The 20,246-nt window shown below is 44.7% G+C and overlaps 1 protein-coding gene and 1 pseudogene across 1 annotated transcript; both read right to left on the bottom strand.

The window, feature by feature from the left end:
* Window positions 1-288: 288 nt before the first annotated feature.
* On the bottom strand, window positions 289-19,439 carry ARL14EPL (ADP ribosylation factor like GTPase 14 effector protein like). Its single transcript, XM_066618174.1, has 5 exons — window positions 19,365-19,439; window positions 12,424-12,556; window positions 6,727-6,768; window positions 3,896-4,038; window positions 289-810 (listed from the first exon to the last, which is right to left on the bottom strand). Exons 2-5 carry the CDS (start codon window positions 12,535-12,537, stop codon window positions 603-605), a joined length of 507 nt encoding a protein of 168 aa, XP_066474271.1. The 5' UTR covers window positions 12,538-12,556; window positions 19,365-19,439; the 3' UTR covers window positions 289-602.
* LOC136643087 (5S ribosomal RNA) lies at window positions 8,858-8,977 on the bottom strand (annotated as a pseudogene).
* Window positions 19,440-20,246: the final 807 nt, after the last annotated feature.

Below are 20,246 nucleotides of genomic sequence, written 5' to 3'. Positions count from 1 at the left end.
GGACACTTCTAGCTGTGTTTCCACACAACGTGCAACTAGCCCATGATTTTCCTCTAACAGGAAGCTTGCTCACTGCCTCCTTCCTTTCCTGCAGTGACATCATTCAATGATGAAGCAACACTATGTTGTCAGGTGACCTCCGTCATGCATGATTCCCTTACCATTCCTAAAATGCAACAGGTAAGCCATGGATAGGTCTAAGTTTGATTTGAATAAACTTTTTTATTTTTATTTTTTTTTAAGAAAAAGGGGTACAGGCGCACTCACGCATCTCACATGTTATGTTCCATGCATAGTGGGTGGAAGGCGCTTGTGACTCTTCCTCCACCATTAAAGAGAATCGCTGTCCCAGTAAGGCTTTCAGTAGTCTAGTCAGTGCTTCAGACCCATAAACGAATCCAGAAACGATTGTAAAAAAACACCCATTCTCAAACATTATTGAGAAAACAGTTCAAAAACACCCTTAACGCTGGGTGGGCAAATAAATAAATAAATAAATAAATAAATATTACACCTTATGCTTTGACCAAGAGGGCTGCATTCTAACTTTAGTTAGTCATGACTTGCTGAACTTAAAATACTACCTTGGGTTTCTAAGCTTCTCAGAATGGAAATCTAATACTTTGACCACCCTCTGTCTGGATCTGGTCGTAAATCCATTTCCTATTGCAACGACACTGTGGCCCACACTTGGTGGAATTGCACTTGGGGCAGGGGTAGAAGCAGCCCAGGCAGTTCTTGTCCAGGCAGTCACACAAATCTGTTTTGCTGCAAAGCAGCTGGCCGTGCTTGTCGTACTTCTTCATAGTTCTGTAAAATATAAAAAAGAAAACTTCAGTGGATCTTGGGAGTGTGAAGCAAAGAAAAGAGGGGAATTCATTTCAAAAAAACATTGCCCAACATATCCCAAGACTTCCTTATGTGGAGAAAGTGAAGAAGCCAGAGGTTCAACAGGGACCCAGGCGAGGCTGCAAGCCAATTATTTATTTGCCTTATTATCTCTCGCCTTTCACTTTAAAACATATCAAGGCAGCATACAAGCTTTAAAATAATTAAAACCAATAAAAACCTATATAAAACCAGCAAGAATAAAAACAGAGCAGTAAGGTAAGAATACTCCAGGACCAATTACACAGTGAAATCAACACTTCTACAGAAGAGAATTATGTTCAGAGACATTATCTAAAAATAGTGCAGAAAGGAGACAGTCAAACCCCCCTGGAAACAGCAGCAGAGATGTGGGGATACTGTCTTGCTCCAGATCAACACCAGCCAAACTTTTGACCTATTATCAGAGTCCCCTGAATGATCTTAAAGGCCAAGCAGGTTCATACTATGTTACACTGGCATAGCTAAAGCAGGACTGGTGGGAAGGAGGTATAAAGCCCTGGGTATCACACCTTTGAAGGTGTCTAACCAAGGGTGCCTTAAAAAGTTGTGTCCCTGCCAGGCCTCAAAGAGCCTTCTGGAGGCTGCTGTCAGGTATTTCTGGTTTTCAGTGAAAACCAGAAGTGTCTTATGTAGGCCTCCAGAAGGCCCTCTGAGGTTTGGTGGGAGCACAACAACGTTTTAAGCTACTCTTAGCTTGACACCCCTCAAACAACTTTGTTGCATCTCCGCCGGGCCTCAGAGGGCCTTCTGGAGGCCTACAAAAGGTACTTCCGATTTTCACTGAAAACCAGAAATACCTGTCAAAGATCTTGAAGAGGTCTTCTGAGTCTCGGCAAAAACTGGAAGCACCTTTCAAAGGCCTCCAGAAGGCCCTTTGAGGTCCAGCTGGGGCACAACAATGTCTTATGGGGTGGCGTTAAAAATTTTTGTGACCCTGGATGCCGGATGCCTTAGCTATGCCAATGCTAAGTTGAAGAAGGTGTTCTAAACACCAGGTCCCTGAGAATGGAACTACGCATCATACCTAGTCCTACCATCCTTCTTAGTATTTTTCTCTGCAAAATTTTCCTTGCAAGAGGTTGTAAAAAAGATGAAAGCACCAGGAGATTGGAGCGGGGATGGGTATTTTCAGCAGAAAGCAGAGTGAGGAAGTTAAGAAGCCCCTCTTCGCCTGTGCCACTCTTACACTTTAATTTGCAACCTGAGAAGCTGTATTGCTGTTGTTTTTAAGGCTGAGAGAAAAACAGTCACAGAAGTTCTTCAGATGAATAAGCAATATTGATAGTAAACAGTACCAAAGGCTGCTGAGATGTCGGAGTATTATCACTGGCCACTAAGGCCTGTAAAGGAGGGTAGATTTATCTCGTATGTGCTGTATATGTAAATAAAAATGTATGAACAACAGGGCAGTTGTTGTCACCATCATGGTTTGCTTATGAGCTGTTGTGTAGCATTCATTCAGCAATCAAAGGCAGACTGTCCTACAGCTCAGTTACTGAAGAAGCAAAGTCCTAATGAATTCAGTGAGACTTCAAAGAAAATGTGTACAGGATTGCATATCATTGTCTGCACTCAGCAGAACAGCAATTATTTATGTTATTTAAAATATTGCTATCCCCCTGCTTTCCACTCCAATAGGAGGCTTCAAAGAGGCTTACAATGAATGTTAAACACACAAAGCTGACACAACCATTAAACAAACTCTAGACAGATGTTGCACAATACAACTACCTCCCAAAAAACCAAACACCTCAAAAAAAGGAACATACACAAAAAAAACCTAATGAGACTAAGCTAAAGCAAAATCCCAAATGCTACAATTGATTGGAAAAAGTTTCATTTGCTTCAGAATACGACAGAATTCTGCTTCAGCATCAGTTCACTACCAAGATGGAACAGCTACTGCCCAGAGGGTGCCACCTCCAAACTTCTGACAGCAGCAGTACCTTCAGAAGAGCCTTGACTGACCTCAAGGAGAGGCAGTTTCATAAAGGGGAGGCCATTCTTCAGATGCGGTAGTCCTAAGCCATGGGCAGCCCAATCCTAACCTGTGCAGGAACAGGCAGGGTTGGAGATAGATCTGGAGCAACTCAGAGTAAGAGGTAATGCCCCAGCCACCTCAATGAGGCTACTTGGATCTGTGCCAGCTAAATCACTGCTGCAGATCTGAGCAGCCCAGTGTAAGGCTGGGTTGCTTGGGAAGATTAGGATTTGGCCTCTCAACCCCCTCCTGGGCCTGGTCCACCTACCAACCTGCCCGTCCGTCCTCCCCCACCCCAGAATGCCCCCAGAATGCCCTCCTCAAAACCATGTGCTGCTGGCCTGCCACTGGTGCAAAATTATCTCTTCTGGGGCTGGATCTGGCATGGGGAGGCCGGCGTGCATCCTTGCACCAGCCTCCCTGACTGCCATGGTGGCATGAATGTGCTTCTCGGCATGTTTGTGACAACCACAAGCCAGTGCAAGGCACCTGCAAGGGTTAAGGGACTTGTGCCAGGGTTAAGAATGGATTGCACTCTTAAGGCTTTAAAAGGTATTAACTAGCACTTTTAATTGTACTAGGAAACAAACCCACAGCCAGTGGAGCAGACAGGCAAACCCGCTGGTATTAATCAGCATTCCAACAATATTCTGAACTGAAGTTTCCAAATGATCTTCAAAGGTAGCCCCAAGTAAGGAGCACTACAGTAATCCAGGTTTGATGTAACCAATACATGGATAAACAGAGCCAGGTCACCTGATCTAGGAAAGGAGCACAGGCAGTCCATGCTAAAGCTGCCACCTAGATATCCAGGAGCAAAATGGATCCAAAAACCTCCCTCCAAGCTGCAAGCCTGAGTATTCATAGGGAGCACAAGCCCTTCCAGTACAGGCTGATAATCCACCCTTTGGGTCCCCCCTCCACCTTTCCTAGATTTAATTTCAACTCCAATTTCAGTTCTAATCGTCTTCTACAAACACACCCAACTTAAAAATACAGAATAAATTGGATGCACTATCTTACTTCTTTTTAATATTAAAACAATCCTGGCTTATCATTGACATGCAGGCTTTCTTTTGCTGCTCCCGAGTTTCAGGGTTGAAGTCTGCTAGCAATGGTCCTGGATTTTGAAATGCCAGGCATTTCAGCTGCCGTTCTATCTGTTGCTATGAGCAAACAAACAAGTAATTACACTGATAAAGTTATATCTGCTTGACAAGAGATAACAAAATCATTATTGAAACAGAAACATGCAAAAGGAGTGGCTAATGGCCTGACCTTTGGGATACTTCCCATTAAACATCACATCACATATTGCTTCTTTAACCAAGTGTACTTGAAACATAGCCATCTGGCTACCCAAGGAAAGTGTTGCATTAGAAATATAACCCTGAATGGAATCTTGTATTTGAGGAAGCACATTAATAGCAGAGGAGTGAGCTAGGTAAAATGTTAAGTCACCAGTCCAGAATTTGCCTGAAGAAAGAAGGGCACTTCTAGAGGAGAACAAATGATATATTTTTGTGACTGCCATGTTAGCACAACACTACTTAGAAAGCTGTTTACCTGTCCCCCATTTTATAATTGGGTTCTCCCAGGGTGATAATTGGGCTCTCTCATATCTTGAAAATATGAACAAGATTTGCACATTTTCTCTTCTGTCATCTGTCACTAATTATTCTATGTGAGAATAAAGTACTTATCACTGACTTAATGATGTCACTTTCGGCTTAATGATGTCACTTCTGGCTCTCAGCAGGCACCATGAATGCTAACTTTGGCCTTCTGTATGAAACAAGTTGGATATCCATCTTCTAGTAGGCAGGGGATTTCCCCATCCATCTTGCAAGCTTCAACCACTCCCACAGCTTGCCTGCTGCAAGTGGCAATGGTGGCTTCCATTTGGCTGCCAGGTGCATGGAGGAAGGAAAGGTGGGGCTGCTCAACATGGAAGAGGCAGCCGGCAACATCAAGCCACTGGGCTCACTGATGGTCCTCTTCCAAGCATTTTTTCACCCCTTTCCCTATCATGGCTGTTCTTGTTCTAGGACAGCAATTTTCAACTTTTTATCATCTCATGGCACACTGACAAGGCACTAAAATTATCAAGGCACACCATCAGGTTTTTGACAATTGACAAGGCATACTATGCTGCTGTGGGGGGGGAGTCACATCCCCATTGGCCCTACTAATAAAGGACCTTCCCCCAAAGTCCTGTGGCACACCTGTGGACCACTCGCAGCACACCAATGTGCCATGGCACAGTGGTTGAAAATGGCTGTTCTTTAGGATTTTAAGAAAAAATGAGGATTTTTTCTTTTCCTTTTCACAAGTCTATTTGTGAGCATCAACAGTGAAACACACAATAAGTATTTAAAATATTATACATCAGTGGTAAAACTAGTAAGACTTTCCTCCCAACCTTATCAGTTTCATCCCAACCTTATTGGTTTCACCAGAAAAAGGGGCGGTGAAGGTTCAGGGGGTACAAGTAATGCAGAAAAGTGAAGTTCCTCATCATTGACTATACCATCCATCTAGGTCACCAACCACTGCAGTTCTATACATGCTTACCTAGGAGTAAATCTAACTGACGTAAGTCAACAGGACACAATTCTGAGTAGACATAGGATTGTGCTGCAAGTGCTTTAATACTAGGCAGACTAGACAGTTCCCTGTTGAACCCAAGGAGTGGATCATTTGAGCTAATTCTGTGACCTCAGAATTCAACCTCAGGTTCCCTCGTTGTTGAGACAGCCTCTGAAAGATATTTTCTCAGCCTTTCCACTCCTGAAAAACACTTTCTAAGATGGTTGTTACACACTGAAAATCTCTGAATAGTGCAAAAGGAAATAAATGTGGTACATTTGTAATACTGAATGATGGCCAATAGATAGGGATGGTGGTCGATTTCTCAGCAACGAGACCTGATGGTCCTCTGATGGCTTGGAATTGCTCCGTAACTTTTGAAATCAGGTACCCATCAGAGTTTGGAGAAGGTGACACATTACAAGAGGAGAGAGAGCAAGCAAAAAAAAAAAAGTTTGCAGCTAGAATAGAAAGAGTATGCTAAATCAGCCTCCTTGCTGTAGTGCCTGCTCTACTTCTGTATCTGTAATTGAAACAAATATTACACACATAGTAACCCACCAATGTGCTCTCACCTAAAGAAAACTAAGGCTGCACTCCTATGCACACTTTCTTGAGAGTAAGCCCCACTAAAGACCAGGGGACTTACTTCTGAGTAGACAAGCATAGGATTATGCTCTAAATTTTATAGCACTGCCTTAGGATATCTCGTGGGGAGTGCATGCAGCATAATTTCCAACACTTCTGAAAACTGACAAATAGTATTATTCCAATATAATTACATTTAAGATGAAGGCCCACAGACAGGTAGAGTTAAAAACACAGGTCTGGTTCATGCCATACTTCTTTAGTCCACATGAGCAGTGAGCAATATCCTCATGTTATATGAGCCAGGCAGCCACAGTGATTTCTCAGTGATTCCTGCAACTGCAGCATTTTCCAGTTGCCACATCACAAGAATGGATGTGCACTCTAGGCACATGCTATCAAGATGGTGTTTTGCAAGTCTTCTTGAAATGCACGGGAGTCTCCATTTCATTCAATGAGGATTGGGTAGAAGAACTTTTGACTGGATTGTAACTTACTTTGCAATTGCCTGGCTCACATACTCAGTTTCTCTCCCTCAGTATGTATCTAGGGACGTTTGGGACTGTTTTCATGGACAATAGCATAAACCCAGCCTTCAGTGACCTGCAATGCAAGCATAACTGCTCCAAGTCAAATTCTGCTACTCTCAAATGTTCCCCTTCTCCCCACACTCTTACCATCTTCTTTTTCCACTGATTCCCTTGGCCTGGCTGAAGAATCTGAAGGCAAGGAAAAGGTACAGAAAGAATCATTGGCGAAAAAAAGCAAAACATGCAGAGCACTATGGAAAGCACTAAGATGTGTGAGCCAAAGCTAGCGTTGTAATCACTAGGAAAAGTATTTCAGGGTAATTTTTTTAGGAGATTTTTTTGAAAGCATGAGAGGGTTGGATTTGGATTAATAATGAAATAGTTGTACACTAGCATTTATGCACAGATCAAAATGTAGAAAATGGAGAATAAAGTCATATTGTGTTAGGTTCCTAAAAAATTACAAGTCAGTTCCACTTATCTTTATTAGTTTAATACTGAAACTGAAACAACCTGATATTTGTGATCTACATTCTTGTATATCGAACTGGTGGTAACATGATCAAACTCAACTATTTTGCGAGATAAACCAGCGTCCACAAACATGCTTATCCAGCAGTAATATCTGCCACATGGAAGGATTTCAAGCAGCCTCCCCCTTCTTCTGTACTGGGTAGACAAAGTCCTTTTCAGTGCTGATTAAGGGTGTAAATTATATGACCACTTTAGAACATCTTGAAGTGCTCATGTATTTTGGAACTTTGATATATCGGAGTGTTCAGATGACCATTCTTATGGTTGCAATTTGAAATGCCCCGCCCATCAGTGATGAACCTGAAATGTAAACTGGAGGCAGGATTAATTTATTTTTATAACCATTTGCTACAACGCCCAAACATATTGCCTTGTAGTGTTTTGCATCTGAGTGCCATGTGTGATGGATCAGAGGTTTGATTGGGATTATCTCCACCACAGTTTCCTTGGTTTTGGGGGTAGCACCTGCACACAATTCAACACATCACATTCTCTTACACAACCCACTAAATCAGGGGTGCTCAAACTTTCAACTTTAGGGATGCTGGACCTTTAACAAGTGTATAGAAGAGAGAATTGCAGCAGGTGCAACTTGTCATCCCACAGATGACAAGCTACACCTGCTGAAATTCTCTCTTCTATACACTTGTTAAAGGTCCAGCATCCCTAAAGTTGAAAGTTTGAGCACCCCTGCACTAAATCCTGCAACTTGCATATGCTTGAATAATCCACTTTCTTGCCCCATCAACAGCACATACAAAATGGTACATATCAGTCAATTGCATGGCCACCAAAGCTTGTGGTAAGTACTGATCAATAACTTCTAAAGAATTTGTATATTTTCATCCTAACATGCTACATAAATTTGTTGGGGGAATCAATCTGCCTGGTGACTCCTGAGTCTAGATACTTGTGAAAAAGTGCAGTGTGCATGTGGGACATCTGAGACTTCCTAATATGTTTGCAGGAGTTTTCCATGCTTCTTTTGCACTTTAAAAGTAAACTGGAAGTTCCAGAAAGGTACAAGTAAAGCAGCTACCTTATAAATGAGTCAAATGAATGCTATAGCAGCCCTATAGGTCTCCAGCAGGAGTCCTTCCCCAGACCTGTGTCAGGGCTATGAGCAACCATGACCCAATCCAAAACTGGGATGGGAGTTTTTCAATCCTGAGACCTACCTATCTATTGTTGGAATTAAAAATTGGGTACTGGTGATGGCAAAAGATACTGCTGAAAGTAGGAAAAGGCAGAAGGCCAAGTTCTTGTAATCTATACTAAGCCTGCCAATCCAGAGACTCATGTGAGAATCATCCCTATGGGATGAGGATGGGGAGGTTAGAGAACAACAAGACAAAGGCAGAGTAGGAGAAGAAATTGGGAAAGGTAGCGTGATGGGATGTGATAGACGGTTTGGCACAATGAGAGGATGCGGGGACAAAGGAGCGAATAAGCAGCCCATCCTGGGGCATTCCATGTACAAATGCTTTTATGCGAATGCCCGAAGTCTACGAGCAAAGGTGGGAGAACCGGAATGTCTGGTGACAAGGGAAAACATTGACATAGTGGGCATAACGGAAACCTGGTGGAATGCAGAGAATCAGTGGGATACCGCAATCCCAGGCTATAAATTCTACAGGAGGGACAGGCAGGGGCGTGTTGGAGGTGGGGTGGCCCTTTATGTTAAGGAAGGGATAGAATCCAGCAAGTTGGTTGGCAACCTTCAGTCTCGAAAGACTATGGTATAAGCCTACAGCACCCGGTATTCCCAAGTGGTCTCCCATCCAAGTACTAACCAGGCCTGACCCTGCTTAGCTTCCGAGATCAGACGAGATCGGGCATGTGCAGGGTAACAATTGCTGCTAGAGATTGAAGGTGGGTCTGACTCCACCATAGAATCTCTGTGGGTTAAATTACCAGGCTTGTGCAGCGATGTAATACTGGGGGCGTGCTATCGTCCTCCAGACCAGAAATCGGATGGGGACCTTGAAATGAGGAAACAGATCAGGGAGGTGACAAGGAAGGACAGGGTTGTAATCATGGGGGACTTCAATTATCCTCATATTGACTGGGTCAATTTGTGTTCTGGTCATGATAAGGAAACCGGATTTCTTGACGTGCTAAATGACTGTGGCTTAGAGCAGCTAGTCACGGAGCCCACCAGAGGACAGGTGACTCTGGATTTAATATTGTGCAGTATGCAGGACCTGGTTAGAGATGTAAACGTTACTGAGCCATTGGGGAACAGTAATCATGCTGCGATCCGTTTTGACGTGCACGTTGGGGGAAGAATACCAGGCAAATCTCTAACAAAAACCCTTGACTTCCGACAGGCAGACTTCCCCCAAATGAGGAGGCTGGTTAGAAGGAGGTTGAAAGGGAGGGTAAAAAGAGTCCAATCTCTCCAGAGTGCATGGAGGCTGCTTAAAACAACCGTAATAGAGGCCCAGCAGAGGTGTATACCGCAAAGAAAGAAGGGTTCCACTAAATCCAGGAGGGTGCCCGCATGGCTAACCAGCCAAGTTAGAGAGGCTGTGAAGGGCAAGGAAGCTTCCTTCTGTAAATGGAAGTCTTGCCCTAATGAGGAGAATAAAAAGGAACATAAACTGTGGCAAAAGAAATGTAAGAAGGTGATATGGGAGGCCAAGCGAGACTATGAGGAACGCATGGTCAGCAACATTAAGGGGAATAATAAAAGCTTCTTCAAATATGTTAGAAGCAGGAAACCCTCCAAAAAAGCGGTTGGCCCTCTGGATGGTGAAGGAGGGAAAGGGGAGATAAAAGGAGACTTAGAGATGGCAGAGAAATTAAATGAGTTCTTTGCATCTGTCTTCACGGCAGAAGACCTCGGGCAGATACCGCTGCCCGAACGGCCCCTCCTGACCGAGGAGTTAAGTCAGATAGAGGTTAAAAGAGAAGATGTTTCAGACTTCATTGATAAATTAAAGATCAATAAGTCACCCGGCCCTGATGGCATTCACCCAAGAGTTATTAAGGAATTGAAGAATGAAGTTGCAGATCTCTTGACTAAGGTATGCAACTTGTCCCTCAAAATGGCCACGGTGCCAGAAAATTGGAGGATAGCAAATGTCACGCCTATCTTTAAAAAGGGAAAGAGGGGGGACCCGGGAAACTATAGGCCGGTCAGCCTAACATCCATACCGGGTAAGATGGTGGAATGCCTCATCAAAGATAGGATCTCAAAACACATAGATGAACAGGCCTTGCTGAGGGAGAGTCAGCATGGCTTCTGTAAGGGTAAGTCTTGCTTCACAAACCTCACAGAATTCTTTGAAAAGGTCAACAGGCATGTGGATGCGGGAGAACCCGTGGACATGATATATCTGGACTTTCAGAAGGCGTTTGACACGGTCCCTCACCAAAGGCTACTGAAAAAACTCCACAGTCAGGGAATTAGAGGACAGGTCCTCTCATGGATTGAGAACTGGTTGGAGGCCAGGAAGCAGAGAGTGGGTGTCAATGGGCAATTTTCACAATGGAGAGAGGTGAAAAGCGGTGTGCCCCAAGGATCTGTCCTGGGACTGGTGCTTTTCAACCTCTTCATAAATGACCTGGAGACAGGGTTGAGCAGTGAAGTGGCTAAGTTTGCAGACGACACCAAACTTTTCCGAGTGGTGAAGACCAGAAGCGATTGTGAGGAGCTCCAGAAGGATCTCTCCAGACTGGCAGAATGGGCAGCAAAATGGCAGATGTGCTTCAATGTCAGTAAGTGTAAAGTCATGCACATTGGGGCAAAAAATCAAAACTTTAGATATAGGCTGATGGGTTCTGAGCTGTCTGTGACAGATCAGGAGAGAGATCTTGGGGTAGTGGTGGACAGGTCGATGAAAGTGTCGACCCAATGTGCGGCGGCAGTGAAGAAGGCCAATTCTATGCTTGGGATCATTAGGAAGGGTATTGAGAACAAAACGGCTAGTATTATAATGCCGTTGTACAAATCTATGGTAAGGCCACACCTGGAGTATTGTGTCCAGTTCTGGTCACCGCATCTCAAAAAAGACATAGTGGAAATGGAAAAGGTGCAAAAGAGAGCGGCTAAGATGATTACGGGGCTGGGGCACCTTCCTTATGAGGAAAGACTACGGCGTTTGGGCCTCTTCAGCCTAGAAAAGAGACGCCTGAGGGGGGACATGATTGAGACATACAAAATTATGCAGGGGATGGACAGAGTGGATAGGGAGATGCTCTTTACACTCTCACATAATACCAGAACCAGGGGACAACCACTAAAACTGAGTGTTGGGCGGGTTAGGACAGACAAAAGAAAATACTTCTTTACTCAGCGTGTGGTCGGTCTGTGGAACTCCTTGCCACAGGATGTGGTGCTAGCGTCTAGCCTAGACGCCTTTAAAAGGGGATTGGACAAGTTTCTGGAGGAAAAATCCATTATGGGGTATAAGCCATGATGTGTATGCGCAATCTCCTGATTTTAGAAATGGGTTGTGTCAGAATGCCAGATGCAAGGGAGGGCACCAGGATGAGGTCTCTTGTTATCTGGTGTGCTCCCTGGGGCATTTGGTGGGCCGCTGTGAGATACAGGAAGCTGGACTAGATGGGCCTATGGCCTGATCCAGTGGGGCTGTTCTTATGTTCTTATGTTCTTAATACTGAACACTCTTCTTCTGCCCTAAAAAAGGCACTGTGGCATAAGCACACACAGGCTTCCATAGTTTTCCAGGCCATGCTCCAGTTTTAACATATGAGATTCAAAAGCCCTAGTATTTTGGTATCCATGATCCTTGAACTAGAGATGCCAGGATTTGAGCTAGGAACACATATTCTAATTCAGAGCTACAGTCTCTTTCTCCTGTTAAAATAAAAAGGTACACATCTTCAATGGCACAGACTAGATTTACAGTTCTCAATTTTCTCTGTCCCAGAAAAGTCAGTAGCAAAATGAATGGGAGAGAAACACTGGATGAGCAATGGTAAAATTATGGGATTAGTCCTACTGAATGAGTACATGAGTCCTACTGAATGAGTACATCCAAGTCCACCTCACATGCCTCCATAAAAACTATCTTCCCTGGAGGGTGAGGGAATTAATAAAATTTGATTTTGTTGTATAGGGGGGTGTAAAAAATGGTTGTGCCCTTTGGCACCAGGTGACTTAATCCATTTCTGCCTGGCCCACATGTGTACCCATTTGGTCTGTGTTCCATATATGCAAACTTGGGTAGAAATGGGTTAACTATGCCAGTGATGTCAATGTCTTAAATGCAACATTTTAGAAAAATATGAAAGCTTTAAAAGAATATTAATGAATATACTATATGTACTTAGAAGTCATACCTGTTGTTTCTGCCCCAGAATACTCTCTTTAGTGCAAGTGCCACTTGCTTCTGCCACTTCCCCTGGTACAGACTGACCTTCTGCAGTACAACGTTCTTCCAAACTATCATCCATTTTCAAAAAAATGCAGAACCTGAAGTGGCAGATAAACACTACATTATACAGTGTGCTGGAGGAAGAGCCTGCATAGGAAGAGGGACAGACAATTCATTACTACAGACAGTTGCCCTAGAAAGAGAGCCACAGAACCTGGAAGAGTCTTCTGGAAGAAACAACACACAAGGCGAAGACCGTAGAGGTCAGTGTGTTGTGAGAATTAAAATGCTGAAAATCACTGGCTTAGAGTTTTTTTTCCAGTTTTCAGCAGGATAGGCATCTCTCAGAGTAACCAACAATGAAGAGCTTACTCACTAAAAATAAAAGGTGTCTTGGGTCCAGTCTCCTCCTCCTTCTATTTTGGACTGTTGCACATGAACAGTTCTCTGCAGTTTAAACCTCCTCCATCCCTTCTCTTAGTATTTTAATGATTGGAGGCGATGTCCTCTCCCTACTTTTTAAACACTAGAATGGAAACATCTACCCACAGAGTGAAAGAGAGAGTGCAAGAGAGTCTTCAATTCTTTATTTGCATTTGGAAGTACATTTTTTTTGTTGGCCACCTTCAGTCTCGGTCCACAGTGGCGTTGCTAGGGGGTGCAGGGGGTGCGGGCCACACCGGGTGACGCGCACAGGGGGGTGATGCGCACCAGGGGGGTGAAACACTAAAATCGCGGTGGTTAGGAGTAATACCATCATGTTATATACCATTGGATGCGGAAAAAACCTGAGTGAAATATCTCCTTTCTATCAAAAGTTATGGCCAAAAAACCGGAGAACAAAAAATGCATGGATCCCTATGGAACGTGAAAGTGAGCCATATCGCGCATTTACTCGCGAGTAGGCAAATGTGCCTTAGACCGTTGGAAAGGGCAGGCTGAGAGGAATCCAACAACACCAGAATGGTCCTGATCCAAAGAATGCAGCCCCCAAAAACACCTGAGAAGGAAGTCCCTCCCTCCAAGCAGATGAATGTATTGAGACCTATGGGAAGCTAAACTAAGCCTCACGGTCACATTTACTCACAAGTAAGCAAACGTGCCTTGGCTGGTGTGGAAGATCAGGTGAAGGAGAGTGCAAGGCTACCAGAATGGTCCTGATCCTATGCACCTGCAGCTAAACAAGTGCTCCAGAAGGCAGCCCCCCCCCCCACTAAAAAGGATCAAAACAGAGGCTGCAGCTGATAAGGTGAACTTTTCTGAGACTTGCAAAGCCAGGTGGATCCTGACAGTGATCTGGTTTAAAAATTCTTAAACTGAACTGAGCACTGGATAGGGCTGAAAACCTGACTGATTTTGGAGGGGGGGGGGTGTTATTGCAGGCAGGCTACAGAGGAAATTCACTTGGTGGAACAGGGCTGGCTTCTGCTTATTTGATTATTTGTTTTACTTTAATTATTTATACTTATTTATTTTAATTTGCCTGATGATGTCACTTCCACCGTGACATCACTTCTGGTGGGTCTTGGACAGATTGTCATTCTAAAAAGTGGGTCCCAGTGCTAAAAGTTTGAGAACTGCTGCAATAAGGTGTTAGTAAGTTGACACCCTTGGGGGGGGTGACACCACTAGTGACCAAAGTCACTAAAATCATAATTTGGAAGAATAATACCATCATGTTATATATCAGTCAATGCATAATTTCATGCAGAATGTGTTCTATCTTTGTTCTATTAAAAGGTACAGCCAAAAAATCAGTGGGGGCGGAGCGATGGTACATCACCACGCCCACCACCACTGCATGGGGGTGACACGCTGGCATCCTGCACCAGGTGACATGAACCGTAGTGACGCCACTGGTCTCGGAAGACTATGGTATTGCGCTCTGAATGGTGGTTCTGGAACAGCGTCTAGTGTGGCTGAAAAGGCTGATTCAGAAGTGACAATCCCTTCCATGTTGGGAGCAAGTGCAGTCTGTCCCTGGTCTGTCTCCCTGGCTATGGGCCTTCCTTCTTTGCCTCCTTGCCTCAATCTGTTGGCCAAGTGTCTCTTCAAACTGGGAGAGGCCATGTTGCACAGCCTGCCTCCAAGCGGGACGCTCAGAAGCCAAGGTTTCCCATCTGTTGAGGTCCAATCCTAAGGCTTTTAGATCCCTCTTGCAAATACCCTTGTATTGCAGCTGCGGTCTACCCGTAGGGCGCTTTCCCTGCACAAGTTCTCCATAAAAGAGATCCTTTGGGATCCGGCCATCGTCCATTTTCACGACATGACCAAGCAAACACAGGCGTCTCTGTTTCAGCAGTGCATACATGCTAGGGATTCCAGCAAGTTCCAGGACTATGTTGTTTGGAATTTTGTCCTGCCAGGTGATACCAAGGATGCATCGGAGGCAGCGCACATGGAAAGCATTCAGCTTCCTCTCCTGTTGTGTGCGAAGAGTCCAGGACTCACTGCAGGACAGAAGTGTACTCAAGATGCAAGCCCTGTAGACCTGGATCTTGGTATGTTCTGTCAGCTTCTTGTTGGACCATACTCTCTTTGTGAATCTGGAAAACAAGGTAGCTGCTTTACCGATGCATTTGTTTAGCTCAGTATCGAGAGAAAGAGTGTTGGAGATTGTTGAGCCAAGGTACACAAAGTCATGGACAACCTCCAATTCATGCGCAGAGATTGCAATGCAGGGAGGTGAGTTCACATCCGAACCATAACCTGTGTTTTCTTCAGGCTGATTGTCAGTCCAAAGTCTTGGCAGGCCTTGCTAAAACAATTCATGAGCTGCTGGAGATCTTTGGCAGTGTGGGTAGTGACAGCTGCATCATCTGCAAAGAGGAAGTCACGAAGGCATTTCAGCTTGACTTTGGACTTTGCTATCAGTCTGGAGAGGTTGAAGAGCTTTCAGATAGATGCCTTCTGTTGTAGTTTCAAAGGCATGCTTCAGCAGGACAGTGAAGAAAATCCCAAACAAGGTTGGCGCAAGAACACAGCCCTGCTTCAGTACATACATGTATGTACTTGGAACATACATACTTACATGTACTACATGCATGCATGCACTTGGAACATACATACATGTATGTACTTCAGTATGTACTTGGAAGTACATACAGCAAAAAGTAATTGTGAGAGCCAGGATGGTGCAGTGGTTCTGGTACTAGACCCCAATCTGGAAGATCCAGGTTCAAGTTCCTGCTCAGTCATGAAGCTTCCTGGGTGACCTTGGGCCAGTCACTATCTCTAAGCCTTGACTATCTCACAGAGTTGTGGTGAGGACAAAAGGAAGGGGGGAATCATGTACACCATCCTGATCTCCTTGGAAGAAGGGTGATATAAAAATGTGAAAAATAAAATAAATTTGTAGTTAAACCGACTTGCCATCAGATGTCACTATTGTTCCATGAAAGCACAAGTACAATATTATGATACAGCTAGCCAGAGGAATTAAAACTAAGACTCTTTTTGATGCTCACACAACTGGTTTGATTTATCAGATGAGAGCTTACTTGAAACCTTTCAATTGTAAAACTTAAAAATGACTTCACAGCTGCAAAGAGTTATACATTATTAAACTAGAAATTTAAGCACCAACAGTTGCAAATCAAAGGAAATCAGTGGTGCTGTTCTCACCTTCATACCTTCACTGAGCATATGCAGGGTATGTGGGATCACATCTCATGACCCTTTCCCGTGGACCTCCACACATCCACTGGCCTCACCCCCTGCCCTAGCATTGAGAGGAAAGTGCAAACTGGATCAACAAACATACAGTCATCTGTGCCTAGGTCTATAGACATGGCTCGGACCCTGAGTGTGCAAAACTGACACAAGAAGCCAAAAATTGGTTGGAATTTTTGGCGTTCCTAACCATCAAATAACTTTACCCAAAGGGTAAAAAGCTTTAACATTAGCCTGTGAATTGTGCATTTACATCACTTTCAACCTCAGTTTAATCAATTTATAGAGTTAAATCAGTTGTGAGAGCTTAATGGGCTGACACCTAAAACTGCATCTACCTTTAAGGGGGGGGGGGCAACTCAAGTATTAAGGTGGTTTAGGGTCACAATAGATATGCCAATAAACACAAGAGTTTTATTATAATATTTATTATTTACAAATTAGTATATTTATTAATTATTATTATAATATAACAATTTATTGTTTTATTAATTAATAGTGCACTGTGCATCCCTGCCCTGCAAAATATGGTGAAATGCAACAGAGTGGAGGGGAGCTTGAGCATTCTGCTGTAACAGAGTTTTGACCCCCATCATGGGGTCCTCAGCATGGCTATTTTTAGTGGAGAAAAGATCTCCACTGAAAGTCAGTGGAAGTTCCTCCCCACTACTAAAAATAGCACACTGCTAGTTAATCAAACCAATTCCTCATCAGGCCATGTTACATATTTATAGCCATGCCCAACATGGCCCTTAAACATATCAGTTGCTCCAGCTTTGGGGCAAAAACCATGCAGGACTACCCAGCAACATGCTCCCCAATGCTTTGGATAGCATATGTGTGTGCCAGCTTACACCCCCCCCCCCATGGTATCCAGGGAGGAGGGACGAGGCACCTGAAGGAGGACATGTTTGAGGCATATAAAATTATGCATGGGATGGATAGAGTGGATAGAGGGATGTTCTTTCCCTTTTGCACAATACCAGAAACAGGAGATATTCACTAAAATTGAGTGGCAAGTGGAACTCCTTGCCACAGGATATGGCGGTAGTGTCTAGCATAGATATCTTTAAAAGGGGATTAGAAGGATATCTGGAGGAAAAGTTTGACACAGGTTACAAGCCATGATGGGTACATGCAGCCTCCTGGTTTTAGAAGTAGGTTGTCTTTGACATGGCAGATGCAAGGGAGTGGCAACAGGATGCAGATATCTTGTTATCTTGTGTACTTACTAAGGTATCTGGTGGGACACTGTGAGAGACAGGAAGCTGGGCTAGATGGGCCTTTGGACTGATCCAGCAGGGCTCTTCTTATGTTCGGGCAGCAGACAGATGCGAATCCTCCTTCATGCTACCACCTGCAGCACCAGTGGAGGCTGCTGACTCTTGCCCACCATTCTTGACCCATTTACAGTTATCTTTCCTGGCTGCACACCCAATGGGGAGGTTTCCTGGGAGTGGGGGGGGGGCTCTTCAGGCAACAACAGCGAGCTATTCTTGTTGTTGTCCCCCAGTGCTATTTAACAAGTCCCAGAGGCTCCAGCCACAATGCAGCACTGTGCAGCAAATACCCAGGAATTGAAAGTGGGGTGGGGGTGGGGGGGTTTCATTGGAATCAGTTTCATTGGATGACCCCTGATTCTAGTATTGTGAGAAAGAAAAACTTTCTACCCACTCTCTTCACAATCATGCACAATCAAAATCTTCATTTTAGAAACTACTAAACCCTTCCTCCTTAAGCCAAGTCACAATTGACAAACATTACTAACATGGTGGAAATGTCTGCCACAAAGACAGGTCAGGGGCTGGATGTTGTGCAATAGGTCCCAAAGTCTATGGCACAGAAAGATTTGCTATTTGGTCTAATTCACCCTTTCCCCACCCAGTCTCTTTCTGCCATGTGATCCTTGGTGGGGTCAGAAGGCAGAGTACCAAAATACTTCCCTTGACAGCAAAGGGCAGCAATTATAATGGCCCAACTCCCTGTCTCAGTACAAACAGAATGGAAAAGAGCAGCCTTCTCTTAAAAGAGGTAGTGCCGGCTTTTCCTGTTGCAAAAAGCTCAGCAGGAAATTGTGTGTGTTTCACTGCCGGAGAGGGGAGCGTTTATCCTCCAGGGAAAAAATGAGAAGGGCAAATATTGAAAAGGACATTTGGAAAGGACAAATGTTGAACAGCAGGACATTGCTATTGGCTGGTAGGCCTGAATGCCCTGTAACAGAGGCACAGCTGGGAGAGTGTCCTGGTGCAGTCAGAGGGTTTTAGGCTCTCTGTACTGTCTGTGCAAGCTCTGTGACACAGTTGACAAATTGCTGAGCAATGGACAACAATCTTTTTTTCCCTACCAGGCTTTTAACATCACTCAAAGTCTCTGACAGCAAAACCTGTTGAAGAGGGATATTTCTACCAAGTTTTTGGCACCCTGCCTGAGAGCCCAAACGGATGCATGTCTACTCAGAAGTCAGTCCCATTTTTGTCAATGGGGCTTACTCCCAGGAAAGTGTGGATAGGATTGCAGCCTCAGGAACCAATCCTATCCAACTTTCCAGCACTGGTGCAACCACAATGCAGCCTTGAGGTAAGAGAGCAAATGCGTCCATACCTTGAAGAGGCCTCTGTGACTGCCCCCTCCCCAACCACAGGATGCAGCACATGCCCCATTGGCACGGCTACACTGGCACTGGAAAATTGGATACGATTGGGTCCTCAGACCCCAGTCTGTATCTTTACTGAGCTAAGTAAGGGCCCAATCTATCCCATTTTCCAGTGCTGGTACAGTTGTGCCAGTGGGGTGTGCGCTGCATCCTGTGGTTGAGGAGCAATCACTGGGGCTGCCTTAAGGTATGGGAACATGTGTTCCCTTACAATGGTGCTGCATTGTGGCTACACCGGAGATGGAAAACTGGCTAGGATTGGGCCCTAAGGCTGCAATCCTATCCACCCTTTCCTGGGAGTAAGCCCCATTGACCATAATGTGAATGACTTCTGAGTAGACATGAATAGGATTGGGATGTACGGTAACTAAAGCAAACAATCACACACCTGCTTTCCCTTATTTACCCCCAACTCCATCCCCTCCCTACCCTCTGTTGACTCCCTTGAGCCAAAGGCTAGATTGCAAGCCCCTTGGAGGTAGAGACTTGTCTTTTCCCCCTTGCAGAGCACCATACACACTAATGGTGCTGTACAGATCAATAAAACAGCATTGACTAACTGGAGAGGGAACTCCTGTCACCTTATCCTATGAAGGGTTGATCCTACACAGCAGCTTGAGAAAACACAGGTCTCCCTGTTGGAGGGACTGACGTTGCAGACCTTCTCTATGCAAGCCTTCAGGGGATTCCCCTTATTAGTTTCTCTTTCTGTGTCCTGCAGGGTTACAAGACACCAGCCTCAGGTTGCACAGGCTGAAGCAGCCTCCACTTCGCCTATGGCTCCCCCTTCAGGCTTGGGGGAGGAATTCCATCCCAGCAAGACTCATCGCATCTTTCTGTCTGTGCAATTGAGAAGATATAGAACCCAATGCATCTTTTTCAGAGGAGGCAGTAAGAAGGTGCATTGGGAAGATCAGCCAGCCTGCTGCACCAGAGCAGCGTTCTGCCTTCCAGTCTTGAGTGTTGGGAGAGTTAGGACAGACAAAAGAAAAAATTTCTTTACCCAGCATGTCATTAGTCTGTGGAACTCCCTGCCACAGGATGTGGTGATGGCATCGTTCTTGGATGCCTTTAAAAGGGGATTGGACAGACTGGTGGAGGAAAAGTTCATCACAGGTTACAAGCCGTGATGGGTATGTGCAAACCCCTGATTTTAGAGACAGGCTACCTCAGAAAGCCAGATGCAAGGGTGTGCACCAGGATGCAGGTCTCTTATTGTCTTGTGTGCTCCGTGAAGCATCTGGTGGGCCACTGTGAGATACAGGAGGATGGCCTAGGCAGGCTTTTGGCCTGATGCAGCCAGGCTTTTCTTATGTTCTTTTGAAATGTTTCTGCGCTCTGGGACTGAGAGGAATTTTATCAGGGAGTGCAAAGTTTTATTTGGAGGGGCGACTGCCCAAAGGGGGAGGGGAACAAAACAATGGGGGCAGGGTGGCAATGGAGAAAGGTGGTGCTGGCAGCTA

Source organism: Tiliqua scincoides, chromosome 2 (assembly GCF_035046505.1).
Source record: "Tiliqua scincoides isolate rTilSci1 chromosome 2, rTilSci1.hap2, whole genome shotgun sequence".
Classification (NCBI taxonomy): domain Eukaryota; kingdom Metazoa; phylum Chordata; class Lepidosauria; order Squamata; family Scincidae; genus Tiliqua; species Tiliqua scincoides.
The sequence above is the reverse complement of the archived record's forward strand: the minus strand, read 5'-3'. Positions and strand labels throughout refer to the sequence as shown.